The 15,165-nt window shown below is 42.9% G+C and overlaps 1 protein-coding gene across 7 annotated transcripts in view; it reads right to left on the bottom strand.

The window, feature by feature from the left end:
- Window positions 1-14,463, bottom strand: part of NLRP3 (NLR family pyrin domain containing 3) — a 53,732-nt gene extending 39,269 nt beyond the window's left edge. For 2 of the 7 annotated variants that reach the window (XM_082621581.1, XM_082621575.1), the window contains exons 1-6: window positions 12,765-14,463; window positions 12,490-12,551; window positions 12,000-12,320; window positions 8,260-8,367; window positions 5,971-7,744; window positions 1,363-1,530 (exon numbers count right to left, since the gene is read on the bottom strand). In XM_082621581.1, the coding sequence (XP_082477707.1) occupies window positions 1,363-1,530; window positions 5,971-7,744; window positions 8,260-8,367; window positions 12,000-12,282 (2,333 nt within the window). In that variant the 5' untranslated portion in view covers window positions 12,283-12,320; window positions 12,490-12,551; window positions 12,765-14,463. The remainder of the gene's footprint in view (window positions 1-1,362; window positions 1,531-5,970; window positions 7,745-8,259; window positions 8,368-11,999; window positions 12,321-12,489; window positions 12,552-12,764) is intronic. The other 5 variants (XM_082621576.1, XM_082621579.1, XM_082621577.1 and 2 more) reach the window with 5 other exon arrangements.
- Between the last annotated feature and the right edge of the window lie 702 nt (window positions 14,464-15,165).

Genomic DNA, 15,165 nt, shown 5'->3' with positions numbered 1-15,165 from the left:
ATATCTGCTCAAGCAAGAGAATACAAAGAAACTATAAGGGACTAAACATAACTGCATTCATGTGTGCAGTTGGGGCAAATTATGAACAATAAGATACAAAAAGGTCAAAACCCAACTGCCATTTCTGAGGTCCCAGGAGCAAAAGCAGGGTACTGCGCATGATCCCTGCACAGAGCACCACCAAAGGGGTGGCAGACCACCTAAGCCACACCTCTGGCCCCTACCCTCACCCCATTTAAGGGACCAGCTCACCCCCACTCAGGGAGTGAGCAAGGGCACGTGTTACTTGTTTTTTTTCCCTTGTGCTGTAGCACGAGCCCCAATAAAGCCTTACCTGAATTCATCATCTGGCCTCTAGTTACTTTCTGTTAATTAAGGAGTCTAAGGACTCTAGTCAGTAATAAAGTGAGGATGAGGAAAAGTGGACAATGGTTTGTGTAATAGGTAAAATAAGACTGGTGATGGAGTGGTTATGATGAGCAAGAGAGGAAGGAATGAAAATGTCCTGGAGTGGTGGGCTTTAACACTGGCTGTAGCTCATCAGAAATGCAGATGTGTGATGGAAGAGGGCTGGAGGGATGGCCAATACAACTGTGTGCTCAACTCAGGGCATGCGAATCTGATTCACAGTGTGGGCTCACAGCAAGCATTTTACTAATAAATCTGCAAGAGATTCCCTGTGACAATTTAATCTATGCAAAATATTTTGATGGGTTCCAGCCCAGGTAGCCATTGCTGTATTTGATGAAACTCTTCAAATCTCATCTGTAAGCATGGCTAATGAAGAAATGGAAGACACTGAAAGTCACATCTTTTCATGACACCAACAAATGACCTACTTTCAGTTCCCCTTTATTCTTCCCCATCTTAAACTTCCCAAACAACTGTCCTCCAATCAATTTTGCCTTCCCACTTGCTATGGGCTGAATTGCGTCCCCCCAAATACTTCACGTTGAAGTCTCAACATTTAGGACCTCAGAATGTGACTATATTTGGAGACAGTGTTTAAAAAGTAATTAAGTTAAAATAGGTCATTAGGGTAGGCCCTAATCCAACATGACTTGTGTTCTTGTAAGAAGAAGAAATCAGACACACACAGAGACCATGTGAAGACACAAGGAGAGGACAGCCAACTACAAGCCAAGGAGAGAAGATGAAGAAGAAACCAACTCTTCTGACAACTTCGTCTTGGACTTCTAGCCCCCAGGACTGTGAGAAAATTAATTTCTATTGTTTAAGCCTCCCAGTCTGTTGTACTTTGTTATGACAACCTTAGAAAACTAATCACTAATCTGGTCCTTCTTCTCCCTTACTCTCTCTCTCTCTCTCTCTCCCCCCCCCCACACACACACGTGTTCTTACCACAATCTGCGAATGTTACATCCAGGTTGCTGGAGTGTTTCACATAATACCTTCACCCCTGGGTCTCCCAGGGTATTGCCACTGAGGTTCAATTCAGTGAGGTTCCAGTTATCGCTCAGGACTGAGAAGATGCCCCTGCAAATGCTGGAAGTGAGATAGTTCACCAATCTAGAAATTGGAAGGAAGGAAGGACAGAAAACAAAGTCAGTCTCTAAGAATAGCAAACTGAATCTAGGGGCCAGGAGTGGCTGACACCAGTTCAAAGGCCTCCTGGGAATTAAGAAATGAGTCACAGAACCAAAGATTGTGCACTGAGGAATGAAAAAGGCTAGAGGAGCCTTGGTAAGACTGTTCTACACACCTATGATTCAAAGAGCCTGTGATGAATGGATAAGGAAGATGCGATGTATACACACACACACACACACACACACACACACCACAATGGAATACTACTCAGCCATAAAAAATAATGAAATTTTGTCATTTGCAACAACATGGATGGACTTGAGGGTATTATGCTAAGTGAAATAAGTGAAAGACAAATGCTATATGATATCACTTATATGTGGAATCTAAAAAATAATACAAATAAAGTTATTTACAAAACAGAAAGAGACTCACAGACATAGAAAACAAAGTTATGGTTACCAAAGTGGGGGGTAGGAATAAATTAGGAGGTTGGGATTAACATATACACTCTACTATATATAAAATAGATAACCAACAAGGACCTACTGTATAGCACAGGGAACTATATTCAATATTTTGTAATAACCTATAAGGGAAAAGAATCTGAAAAAGAATATATATATATATATATATATATATATATATATATATATACACATATATATTTATCTGAATCACTGCACTGTACACCTGAAACTAACATGACACTATAAATTACCTATACTTTAATTAAAGAAATAAAAATTAAAAACTAAATTAAATTTAAAAATAATGAAATTTTGTTGTAACAACATGGATGAGCTTAGAGGGTATTATGCTAAGTGAAATAAGTGAAAGACAAATACTGTATGATATCACTTATATGTGGAATCTAAAAAATAAAACAAACTAGTGAGTACAATGGAAAAGAAACAAACTCACAGATATAAAGAACAAACTAGTGGTTACCAGTAGGGAGAAGGAAGGGGGAGGAACAAGATAGGTGTAGGGGATTAAGAGGTACAAACTACTATGTGTAAAATAAATACACTATAAAATGTTCATTGCAGCTCTATTTACAATAGCCAGGAGATGGAAACAACCTAAGTGTCCATCATCGGATGAATGGATAAAGAAGATGTGGCACATATATACAATGGAATATTACTCAGCCATAAAAAGAAATGAAATTGAGCTATTTGTAATGAGGTGGATAAACCTAGAGTCTGTCATACAGAGTGAAGTAAGTCAGAAAGAGAAAGACAAATACCATATGCTAACACATATATATGGAATTTAAGGGAAAAAATGTCATGAAGAACCTAGGGGTAAAACAGGAATAAAGACACAGACCTACTTGAGAATGGACTTGAGGATATGGGGAGGGGGAAGGTTAAGCTGTGACAAAGCAAGAGAGAGGCATGGACATATATACACTACCAAACGTAAAATAGATAGCTAGTGGGAAGCAGCCAAATAGCACAGGGAGATCGGCTCGGTGCTTTGTGACCGCCTGGAGGGGTGGGATAGGGAGGGTGGGAGGGAGGGAGACGCAAGAGGGAAGTGATATGGGAACAGATGTATATGTATAACTGATTCACTTTGTTATAAAGCAGAAACTAATACACCATCGTAAAGCAATTATACTCCAATAAAGATGTAAAAAAAAAGAATACATTGTACAACACAAGGAATATAGACAATATTTTATAATAACTATAAATGGAATGTAACCTTTAAAAATTGTGAATCACGGGCTTCCCTGGTGGCGCAGTGGTTGAGAGTCCGCCTGCTGATGCAGGGGACGCGGGTTCGTGCCCCGGTCCGGGAAGATCCCACATGCCGTGGAGCGGCTGAGCCTGTGAGTCCGGAGGCTGTGCTCCGCAACGGGAGAGGCCACAACAGTGAGAGGCCCGCGTACCACAAAAAAAAAAAATTGTGAATCACTATGCTATACACCTGAAACTTATATAATATTGTACATCAACTATACCTCAATAAAAAATAATAATAACAAAATTAAAAGTAAAAAACAATTAAGAAAGAGCCTGTGGCTTTGGCTGACTGTGAATACCCTCTGGCCCTTCCCTCAGGCATCCTTCTCCTCCCTCAACAGTCGGCTCTCCTGCCCATGGCCCTGGACACTCTGCTAAGTGACCCAGAGACCAGTTCTCACATTGGCTGCACAATAGCATGAGCAGAGCTCTCGAAAATCCCTAGGCCAGGCCATAGGAATAAAGTCAGAATCTCTGAGGTGGTACCAAGCATATTGATATTTTTAAGACTTCCAGGTGCTTCATGACATTTTTTTTCTTAGATTCCATATATATGTGTTAGCATACGGTATTTGTCTTTCTCTTTCTGACTTACTTCACTCTGTATGACAGACTCTAGGTCCAGGCACCTCACTACAAATAACTCAATTTCGTTTCTTTTTATGGCTGAGTAATATTCCATTGTATATATGTGCCACATCTTCTTTATCCATTCATCTGTTGATGGACACTTAGGTTGTTTCCATCTCCTGGCTACTGTAAATAGAGCTGCAATGAACATTTTGGTACATGACTCTTTTTGAATTATGGTTTTCTCAGGGTATATGCCCAGTAGTGGGATTGCTGGACCATATGGTAGTTCTATTTCTAGTTTTTTAAGGAACCTCCATACTGTTCTCCATAGTGGCTAAAGCAGAAACTAACACACCATTGTACTCCAATAAAAATGTTAAAAAAAAAAGATTTCTAGGTGATTTCAAAGTTCAGCTCTTGTTAAAATCCAGATTCTGACTCCATGGATCTAGGATTAGGCCTGCAGTCCTGCACTTCTAACAGGCACCAGGTGGATGCCCATGCTGCTGGCCCTTCGAAGGCTCTAGAACACGCAAAGCAAGCTTCTGCCCTCAGAAGAAGGTAGCTGTCATCTAGCAAGATGGGCATCAGGCTTTTCATCAGGAGTTTTAGTCTGAGTCTCCGCCAGCCTTCCTCACAGCTGTGTAATCTTTGTCAGATGTCTTGTTTACTCAGCTTCAATTTTAGAGCCCTAGAGAGCAGATCCTTTTCTCTTAGTCCCCCTCTCTCTTTCTCTCCCTCTCTCATCTTCTTTCTAGCTATTCTGAACTATTTGCCATTGTCAAAATGTACCCTGCTTTCCCACCTCCCACCCTTTGAACCCACTGTTCCCTCAATCTGGGCTGCCCTTTGCACATTCATGGCTCTCTCATGCCCCATCGTTCAGGGTCCGGCTATTCAAGGGCTCCACCCATGTGCTTCAGGTGCACTCCACCAGTGCTCTTGCCAAAGCCCATCCTCTCTACCAACTGCCCTTGTTTTCTGCCTGTCCCCACAACCCAACTGTAAGTCGCTGTGAGCAGGACCTTGGTCTTAGCCACCACTGAAACCCCAGCAGGTGGTCCTTGATGACCCGACAGTAAATAGAAAAGTCATCCTGGTAGTGGTGCTGAGGCAAAGAGAGGGAGCTGAAAATGTATTGCTGCCAGTGAAAGGGTCAGCTCTCTTTCTCCTTAATTTTGTCCTATGTCAAGTGTCTTCTATAGCGGTTAAACCCAAGCATTCACAGAGCAGCCACCTCCCCACAGCCACTGTAGCAGTGGCAGTTTCTGTGCAAGGACTTAGAAGTCAAGGAACTCAATCCCTTCACTGTACACACACAGCAACTGGCGTCCAACCCCCTAGCAAGTGGGTGAACAGACCCTGAAGGGGGTGCTGTTGATGAATGCCTGGCTGCAAACACAAGGTGGGGGCCTTGGAGCACTCTCTCCTTTCCAGCCCTATTTCCCTCGATTTCCCCTCATTGGTTTTTCCAGTGAAACCATATCCCTCCCCATTTTCTCCAACATAAGTACTCTTCCTCAGACCATATTCATGCTTTCTTCATACAAGAACCCATTGCACAAATCCCTTTACCTTCTCTTCCACTCACGCACATCCTATCAGTCCTTCACGGCAGGCTCAAACTTCACTCCTCCAAGAAACCTCCCCCAAGCATCCAACACTGAGGGCCCTCTGCCCTCTGTGTTCCTGGGCAGAGTCAAAGGGGTTGTTTTGCCCCTTAGGTACTGATAGGGTATTATGCACTAAAGCCCCAAGTACTTTACAAGCAATTTGAGTTTATGGACATTTTTATTCCATTCTTGCCCCCACAGAATGCCTTGTGCTAAATTGGCATCCACCAAACATTTGCTTTTTGTTTCATTGGCTTTTTTCTCATGGTGTTTGTCCACCTACCCTTTCTCTACTAGTCAATATATGCCAATGAAGGGGTCTGGTAGAAATGAGTGGTGGTGGCCTTATTATGTAGCTGTGGCAACTGCATTTGCAAGACAGTTGAGAAGGAAGGAGAGAGAGCAAGTGCCAAGAGATAGGTGGTTAGAAAATAGAAGACATATACTACCACCTGCCTGAAGCAGAATCTCCTTACCGCTGAGGATATGCAACATGAGGATCAGAGAGGACACAATGGTTCACATCAGAGTGTTGAACTTCCTCCTCTTCCTCTTCCTCCTCTTCCTCCTCCTCCTCCTTGGATGAGTTACGGAGCAATCTCAGGGAAAGTGATTCCATGTGGCGACAGTTCTCAATACAAAAAGAAGAAACCACATGGTCCATTCTGGTGGAGAGCTTGATCTCAATTTTGGGGAAATAGACCATGGCCCTTTGCACAAAGTCCTCCTCCTGCATCTCATACAAACAGTAGAACAATTCCAGCTGGCTGGGCTCAATCTGTAGCATCTTGCCTTTGGCTTTTGTTTCAATCCATTTTAGCAACTCCAGCCTGATTTTCTGAGAGATCTTGCAACTCAGTTTTTTCTCCAAGTAGGAGGTTCTCTCCTGGTTTATAAGGCCAAAGAGAAAACGGACAACAAAAATCAGATACCCTTTTTCAAACTTGCCATAGTTTTCGAGAAGGACCCTCACATCTCGGTTGGGAAGCTTCAAACTACTCCGCTGCATGTTCCTCATCTCCCCCTGATTCTCCTCTTCCAGCAGATAGTACATGGCAGCAAAGAACTCCTGGAAAGTCATGTGGATGAAGCTGTAGAATTTCTCACAGTCCACTTCCTTTTGGAATAGGTTCATCCTCAAGAAAGCAGACACATCTGCCTTCTGCAGGCCATGATTCCTGAGATCACACTCCTCAAACAGGATTTTCTGGTTCCAGATTCCATCTGCAGCCAATGAACAGAGACCCCAGAGGGTGGCAGAGTTGTGGTGGCCCTGGCTCCCTCCTTGGGATTGCAACAAACTGGAGAGGAAGAATATATACACTGCAGTGGTGGTCTTGGATGTCCGAGCAAGACTCTTGCCACTGTCCATCTGCTGTTTCAGCCCAGTGCACACAATCCAGCAGACCAGGGGAATAAAGCACATGGTGAAGAGGATCTCATTCTCCTGAATCAGCCTGAAGGCTTCCCTTGCTTGCTGCTCATCTGAGAAATACTTAAAGAAATATTCCTTCTTTTTGACCTCTGAGAAACCCAGGATCTCCACATGACGAGCCCGGCCCAGCAAGTGCTGAAGTTTCTCCAGGGCCACAGGTCTTGTGGTGATGATCAGAGAGGCCTCGGGAAGCAGACTTTTTCTGATGAGGCTGCTCAGGAGAATGTCTCCCCGCTCCACCTTCTGCCAGTTCGTGCAGAGTGTTTCTGTGTGCTCATCAAAGGCACCTTGAAGCTCATCAAAACCATCCATAAGGAAGAGGATCCTGGAAGGCTTGCTCACAATCTTGCCTATGGGTGGGTTTGGGCCAGGGCAGCAGCTGGCGATCAGGTCCCCCAGGCTCCTCTGCATCCCAAGGCTCACCTCCCGACAGTGAATGTAAAACAAATAGTCAAATTTGTCCCGGTAAAGTTCCTCTGACGCCCAGTCCAACATGATCTTCCTGGCCAGTATTGTTTTCCCAATGCCCGCTGCTCCCTGGAATACCACCGTGTGCACAGGCTCAGAGTGTGGGTCCTCAGGATCAAAAAGCAATTCCAAGTTCATGGAACTCACGGGGCCATCCCGCATCTTGGCTGAGGTCCTACCAATGGCCAGGAGCTCATGCTCTCTCTCCTGCTGGCTCCGGTGTTCCTTGATGAGACGCAGCCTGGTGAAGCGTTTGTTGAGGTTCACGCTCTCACCCAGACGGGCATTCCTGTCTTTGATACACTGGAATCTACTTTTCACATATTTTCTGTACTTCTTACAGTAATCTGTGGCAGAGACAGAAAGTTAGATTTTGGAAGAAACCTGAGCACATCCACCAGAGATGAGCTATCAACAAGGGCCGATGGTCTATAAGGAATGGTAACTGGAATTGAGGAATGGGAGTTGCAGTTTCTCTCCACTGCCTGGGTATGAACAGCCCCAGAAAATCTAGGGTGTCAAAATCTTCCTAGACACGGTTAAACAAAAGAACAGCAAAGCACCATATGAACTGGCCCTGGCCAGAAGATCCTTTTTATTCAATCTTACTCCTTTAGGTAGTCTACAGCTCATGCCTGATAAAACCTGAAACACTCAATTGCCTCCCCTTGGTTCTGGGACTCCAAGGAGCCATGCAAACATGAATCTATTTCTTAAGCTGAAGTGGATTTCCTGAGACAGGACTTTTCACCCCAAGGGGCAGGAACATGTTAGGATCACCAAGTTATCCACCTTCCTAGCTTCAAGTACCTACAGAACCAGGTCTCCAAACCCAACTAGAAGTGCCACCCCCATTGCTTACCTTTCTTTTTTTTTTTACAAATAGAGATTCTGGAAAGGTACCCCAGTAAACCCATCCACTCCTCTTCAAGGCTTTCCTCCTGGCTTATCACAGAAACATTTGCATTGTCTGAGAGTAAAAGGAAGAAAAATTCAGTGTCAAAACCCAGGACTCCTGATTAAAGTGGTCATTGAGATCCAATATCTAACACCTGGCACAGGTCAAAGGCACCTGCCCTGAACATCTCCTAAACCAGAATACAGCTCAGTTGAACGTCCAGTTGGGGGCATTCCTGTACTCCTAATTTCAAAGCAATGGATACCACCCAGAATTATGTCCACACTGTATCCAGTCTTGGAATCTGTCTCCCAAGCCTGGAAATCAAACAGTAAACATGTGAGGCATCAAGGTTTCTTATCCTCATTTGTCTTTGGCAGACTCCCTCCCTGGTGCTCTGGTTTTAAGGCCATCCCACACACTTTCCAATATCCTCAAGATGGCTAAAGGCCAGCAATATCATCCTTCCTTGACTCCAAACACCTGAAATTCATCTTACCCATATCCTGAGTCTTCAAGAGTAAGAATAACCAATCTGGCTTATGTCTATTTCTCTATTTCAGTATTCAGAATCCTGGCTGACTTTAGATTCACCTAGAAAGCTTTAAAAACACTGATTCCAGGACTCCACCCCCAGTGATCCTTTGTCAATTCTCTGAGGTGGAGCCCAGGCACCACTATATTTTAAAAGCTCCAACATGCATCCACAGTTGAGAATCACAGATCTAAACAATCAGTGAAAAACATATTCCAAAGAAGCATCTTATAGGAGAAATTAGACACAGTAGAACAAGAGCTAGGCACCAAGGGGAACACATGGGACAGAAAACTTTAGGTGGGCAGGAACCGAAGAGCTACATAAAGGATTCCTGATAGGTGTCTACTTATTCTGAATGGCAATGCTGTTAATCCAACACACACAAAACCACAAAACAAAATCTAAACATTAACTCAAACCAAGACTAAAATTAATTCTTACCTAAAACCTAACCCTAGCCAGCACCCCCCATAAAAACAAAAAACTTCTAACCCTAGTTATAATTCCTCCACCCCAAAACCCAGATGTAGAAGCCAAATGGCACAGTGGTTAAGAGCCAGGCTTCCACCAAAGACACACTTGGCATTGAATCCCAGTCTTCGCTCTGATTAGAACAGAGTCATGGACAACCAAAACCTTTTCCAGGCTCACTTCACATGGTTGTGCAACCAATCTCCAGAATTATTTTTCATCTTGTAAAAATGAAACTCTATACCCATTTAACAACAATTCTCATTCCCTATTCCCTGTAGCCCCTGGCAACCACCAGGGGTTGTGACTGGCTTATTTCACTCAGTATAATAAAACTGAAAGTTCATTTGAAAAAGCACAGGCTTCCTGGGGTTCTTGTGAAGAATGAATAAAATCCACAAAAACTGCTTAGTGAACTACTTCTGCCACTATGATTATTATACTTTAAAAAGGTTACTGAGTATGTAAGTACTGACACATTTATAACTGTGTTATTATACGCAATTTGTTTATAACATCCCACTGGTGTATGCCCTTGCCCTCATGTCCCCATATTATTTTTATCTCCCTCAATAGACCCATATTGCTTCCCCAGTTCACTGTGCTTCTGACCTGATGATTCATTTTTTTTTTGCCAGTATAAATACATTTTAATTGACTTTAGACATGCCAATATGGACAGTACCAGGTTGGAAGAAAAAACAGGGTAAACAGGGTAAACATTCATTAGAAAACAGAAGTTTAAATATATAAAACTGTCTTCAAATCGCATGGATATACTACATACACACCACCATTTTTGTCTGAGCATTTCAGAAACGCTGATTCATTTTTATTCCTCCTTTCTGCTAGGTCAACATCATCATCCTGTGATTTTCTAGATTCCTCTGAGCCCATCCCTGTACCCTTCCCTTGCTCAGAACCAGAGCCAGAAGGAAGAACCTCACCCTCAGCATGTCCACAAGGGTGAAGAGTATTTCTTTGATCATTCCAACACCCAAAGTAATGCCCATAGGAAAAGCTTTTCCCAAGAAATTACATAGCTCTATAAGGTGAGAGATGATTGCCCCCTGAGCCATGGGAAGCAGAGATTCAAGTTTGTTGACTATGCAGGCAGACACATGAGGAGCTAGATGGAGACCTGGAGGAAGTTTCAGGCACAGGGGAGATTTGGATAAAGTGTAACTAATCAGAGAAGATTCCTAGTGGTATGTGAGCCCTGACTTAGGTTTTTAAATGAGTTAGAAAAAAGTGAACTGCTTTCCTCCATCTTCTCATAGCACTATCATGAGAAGAAAAAAGAAGATGAAACCAAGATAATAAAACAAGTGATTAAAAAACAAACATACTGGGCTTCCCTGGTGGCACAGTGGTTAAGAATCCGCCTGCTAATGCCGGGGTCGCGGGTTCGAGCCCTGGTCCAGGAAGATCCCACATGCCGCAGAGCAACTAAGCCCGTGCACTACAAGTACTGAGCCTCCGCTCTAGAGCCCACGAGCCACAACTACTGAGCCCAAGTGCTACAACTACTGAAGCCCATGCACCTAGACCCTGTGCTCCGCAACAAGAGAAGCCACTGCTGTGAGAAGCCCGCCCACTGCAACAAAGACCCAACACAGCCAAAAAATAAATAAATAAAATAAATTTAAACAGACAAACAAAACAAACAAACAAACATACTAACTTTGATTTGTCAAAGGATACCATCGACAGAGTGAAAAGGCAACCCATAGAATGGGAGAAAACATTTGCAAATCATATATCTGATGAGAGGTTAATATCCAGGATATATAAAGAACTCCTACAAGTCAACAACAAAAAAGACAAACAACCCAATTAAAACATGGGAAAGGGACTTGAACAGGCATTTCTCCAAAGATAAACAAATGACTAACAAGCACATGAGAAGGTGCTCATGTCACTCGTCAATAGGGAAATGCAAGTCAAAACCACAATGAGATACCATCTCACACCCATTAGGACTGCTACTATCAAAAAAATATAAGTATATATATAAAATAAGTGTTGGTAAGGATGTGGAGAAATTAGAACAATTGTACACTGCTAGTGGGAGTGTGAAATGATGCAGCCATTACGGAAAACATTCCTCAAAAAATTAAACTAGAATTACCATGTAATCCAGTAATTCCACTTCTGGGCATATACCCAAAAGAATTGAAATCAAGGTCTCAAAAAGAGATTTGTACAGCCATGTTCATAGCAGCATTATTCAATAATCAAAAGCTAGAAGCAACCAGAAAGTCCATTGATGGATGAATGGATGAACAAACTGTGGTATATACATACCACAAAATATTATTCCACCTTAGAAAGGAATGAAATCCTGCCATATGTGACAACATGGGTGAAGCTTGAGGATGTTTATGCTGAGTGAAATAAGCCAGACACAAAAAGACAAATACTGTATGGTTCCACTTATAAAAGGTACTGGAATAGTCAAATTCATAGAGACAGAAAGAGGTTGCCAGGGGCTGAGGGAAGGGTAGAATGAGGAATAGTTGTTTAATGGATACAGAGTTTTGCAAGATGAAAAGATTTCTGGAGATTGATTGCACAAAAGTGTGAATGTGCTTAACAGCAATGAATCATACACTTTAAAATGGTTGACAGTAAGTTTTATATTATATGTATCTTATCACAATTTTAAAAAATCTACTGTCTTCCTTCCACTCACCCCATTCTGGCTCATCCCTCTTAGCTTTCTCGTAAAGGTCTCTCCTGTTGATTGCAGCAAAAATCCACTTGGCCATGGCCCATGCTTTCTCCTCTCCATTGAAATCAATCATCAGAGTGGCTAGATCCACGTGATCTGCTTTCTCTGTCTGACCCCGAGGAAGTGACGTGCAGCCCTTCTGACTAGGATAGTCTTCTAAGTGCATCTTGAATTTCTTAAAGTCTACGTCTTCCAGATCCTCCAGGTAACGAGCCAGCTTGCAGCGGACGCTTGCCATGCTCATCTGCAGCCCTGGTCAGAGTCCTTGGGCATAGGTCCACACTGGGGAACCGGGTGGTGAAAACAGCATATGGATAAGAAGTCTTTTAAGAAGTCTACCCTCAGAGAGAACTAAACTATCAAAAATCAAGAAGATTGAAAGGAAAAAAAAAAATCACCAGACTCTAACGAGTTGCCATCTTTAGTTTTGAAAAGTGAGTCAAATACTTACCAGAGAGTTTTCCTATTGACTTGACCCAGGAGTGTGTCCTGAGCCATGGAAAAAAAGTGCCCCTGTGGAGAGAAACAATTAAACCCACAAACACAGTCACATTAACATTGCAATGTGGATCTTAAACCACTTCCTGATGCCACCTTGATGTATCACCAAGAGAACTTTGGTCCCACTGATCACTGGCTATGTGTGACCTTGGACAAATTCTTCACTATTCTTTAACTTCAGTTTCCTCGTCTATAAAATGACAGAGTGGAAAATATGTTTTTTACATTCCTTCCAACTGAAAGACTCTGGTTTCTTGTTTCTGTTTTGAACCAAGGAAAGATGAGTAAGGGACAAAAGAGGGATGCCAGGAATGAGTAATTATGGCGATAACAGAGCAGCATATGTCTAGAGAGAGAAAAGGAGAGAGAACATAAAAGCATGTAGAGGAGAGGATGGTCTGCAATAGCCCTTTTATCAGTCCACTGATTGATAAAAACTGAAATGGGATGGAACTTGGGGTGATAAGGGAGAATAATAAACACATATATTTCTTTAATGTCTCTTTACAAAAATCACAATTATAATAATTATTAGAACTCACATTTATTGAGAGCATCTCATGGGCTAGGTGCTGCACTGATGCACAAAGCCCAAAGATTATATTCCTAGTCCCATGGTATAGAAGTAGAGACTGAGTCTTAGGCTAAGTGACTTGCCCAGGGTTTCACAGCCAGGAGGGACAAAGCCAGGATTTAGACCAGGGTCATTGATTTCTGAGTCATGCCCCTAACGTTGCATTTTTCTCAGCTTAAAAAGTGTGAGACCATTTCTTCCACCACTTAAGTAGGTATCTCAGTCAGATAGGAGGAAAAATTATCGAAGATGATAAAAATAAATGGTTAAAAGGCAAAGACATTTTCCCAGGTTTTACCACACAGAGTCTTTCATTATCGTGTTCAACAACTCAGTTTCCTAACTAGAGTTTGAGCTCCACAAAGACTAGAAATAAGCTGCTGTATCTTTTGATCATACACATCTCCTAGATTTTAGATGGATGAACACATTGGTTTTGTTTGGAATTTATCCCTTCATATTACTGAATTTGGAAAAGCACAACATTAGCCCAAAGACATAAGTGATGTTAAAGGAAGGGAGGGGGCCTACGAAGCTTTGGAACTCTCCAAAATGGAATTTATAAAGAACACAGTTTAATGTTCAAGACATCTCAAATATGTTCATCTCTCCTTCATTCTTCATTCTTGCCTCTCCACTCCTGGCCTCATACACCCCATGCCAAATACATTCCCTATGCATCTGGCAGGTGGCAGGAGGGGAGGGGGCGCTCCAGACAGATCCACCAGCTCTGCAGACCCTCCCAGGTCCCATTCCATTGATCTTTCCATCCACATCAGGACTCTGCCTTTCCTCTGTGCTCCCCTATCCCTAACCCTAGTGCACCTCACTCTGACCTTTACCTTCTCTGTCCCTTGGTTTCTAAAATACTCATTTGCTTTTATGCATCCCATCTATCCTCTCCCTGGGGGAATGCTTGGCAAATCTGCTGGAGTCATGGGTGTAAGCAGTGGTTGCTGCTCCTGTCCTCACCCCCCATCCCCCACACACACACACTCGCACTCGCACACATAGCACCCAAATACTGATAAACATAAAAGAACATTCCAGAAGCACTGTTGAAGGACAGACCTGAAGGCTGGCAAAAGAAATCTCTAGTCAAGTTCTGGCCCTTGACACAATCTCCCCATTCTTCCCAAGACCATTTCAGCCATCCCGCTCCACAGAGCTGGACTCACCCAGATGCCAGCCTCAGGAACAGCCGGAGAGGAAACTAGATGAATTTTATAGCAGTCACAGCCCAGCAGGAAGGATGTGGTCTCACTATGGAGTGAACAGGCTTGCATCACAGACAAAGGCAGAGACTAACGATTACTCACATCACTGGATTTTCCAAACTGAAGTTCTCAAAGCTGAGACTGGTTGTAGCCAGAGATGTCAGCCTCTCCTCCGTGGCCACTGGGGTAGAGAATGGGAGGAAATTCAACTGCTACTCAGTGGATGTTCCCTGTAACTCTGACAGCAGCCACGTGAGTGTTTTGTTGACAGAGAGGGAAGTACGTTGGAGAATACTACCAGAGCTGGAAAATAGAGAATTGAGAGCGTAACCTGGCCATCAGACTGCAAATCCCATGCACTTTCAAGCCGTCACGTGGAGGCAGTCTGCAGACAGTACAATAACAATTGACTGTTATATTTTTGACCACTTTATTAAGGGTAAGTATATACCTGTGAAACCATCACCACCATCAAGGCTATAAACATATTTATCACCTCCCAAAGTTTCTCCCCACCCTATTATGATTATGATTTTTTGTGTGTTGTGAGAACACAATATAAGGTCTACCCTTTTACCAAATATTAAGTACAGAATACAGTATTTTTTATATACATTTATTTAGTTATTTATTTATCTTTGGCTGTGTTGGGTCTTCATTGCTGAGCGCAGGCTTTCTCTAGTTGCAGCAAGGCGTGGGCTACCCTTCGTTGTGGTGCACGGGCTTCTCATTGCAGTGGTTTCTCTTGTTGCAGAGTACGGGCTCTAGGCACGCGGACTTCAGTAGTTGTGGCTCGTGGGCTCTAGAGCACAGGCTCAGTTGTTGTGGTACACAG

This window comes from Mesoplodon mirus (genome assembly GCF_964341445.2).
Source record: "Mesoplodon mirus genome assembly, chromosome: 5".
Classification (NCBI taxonomy): Eukaryota; Metazoa; Chordata; class Mammalia; order Artiodactyla; family Ziphiidae; genus Mesoplodon; species Mesoplodon mirus.
This window is presented reverse-complemented; position numbering and strand designations above follow the sequence as displayed.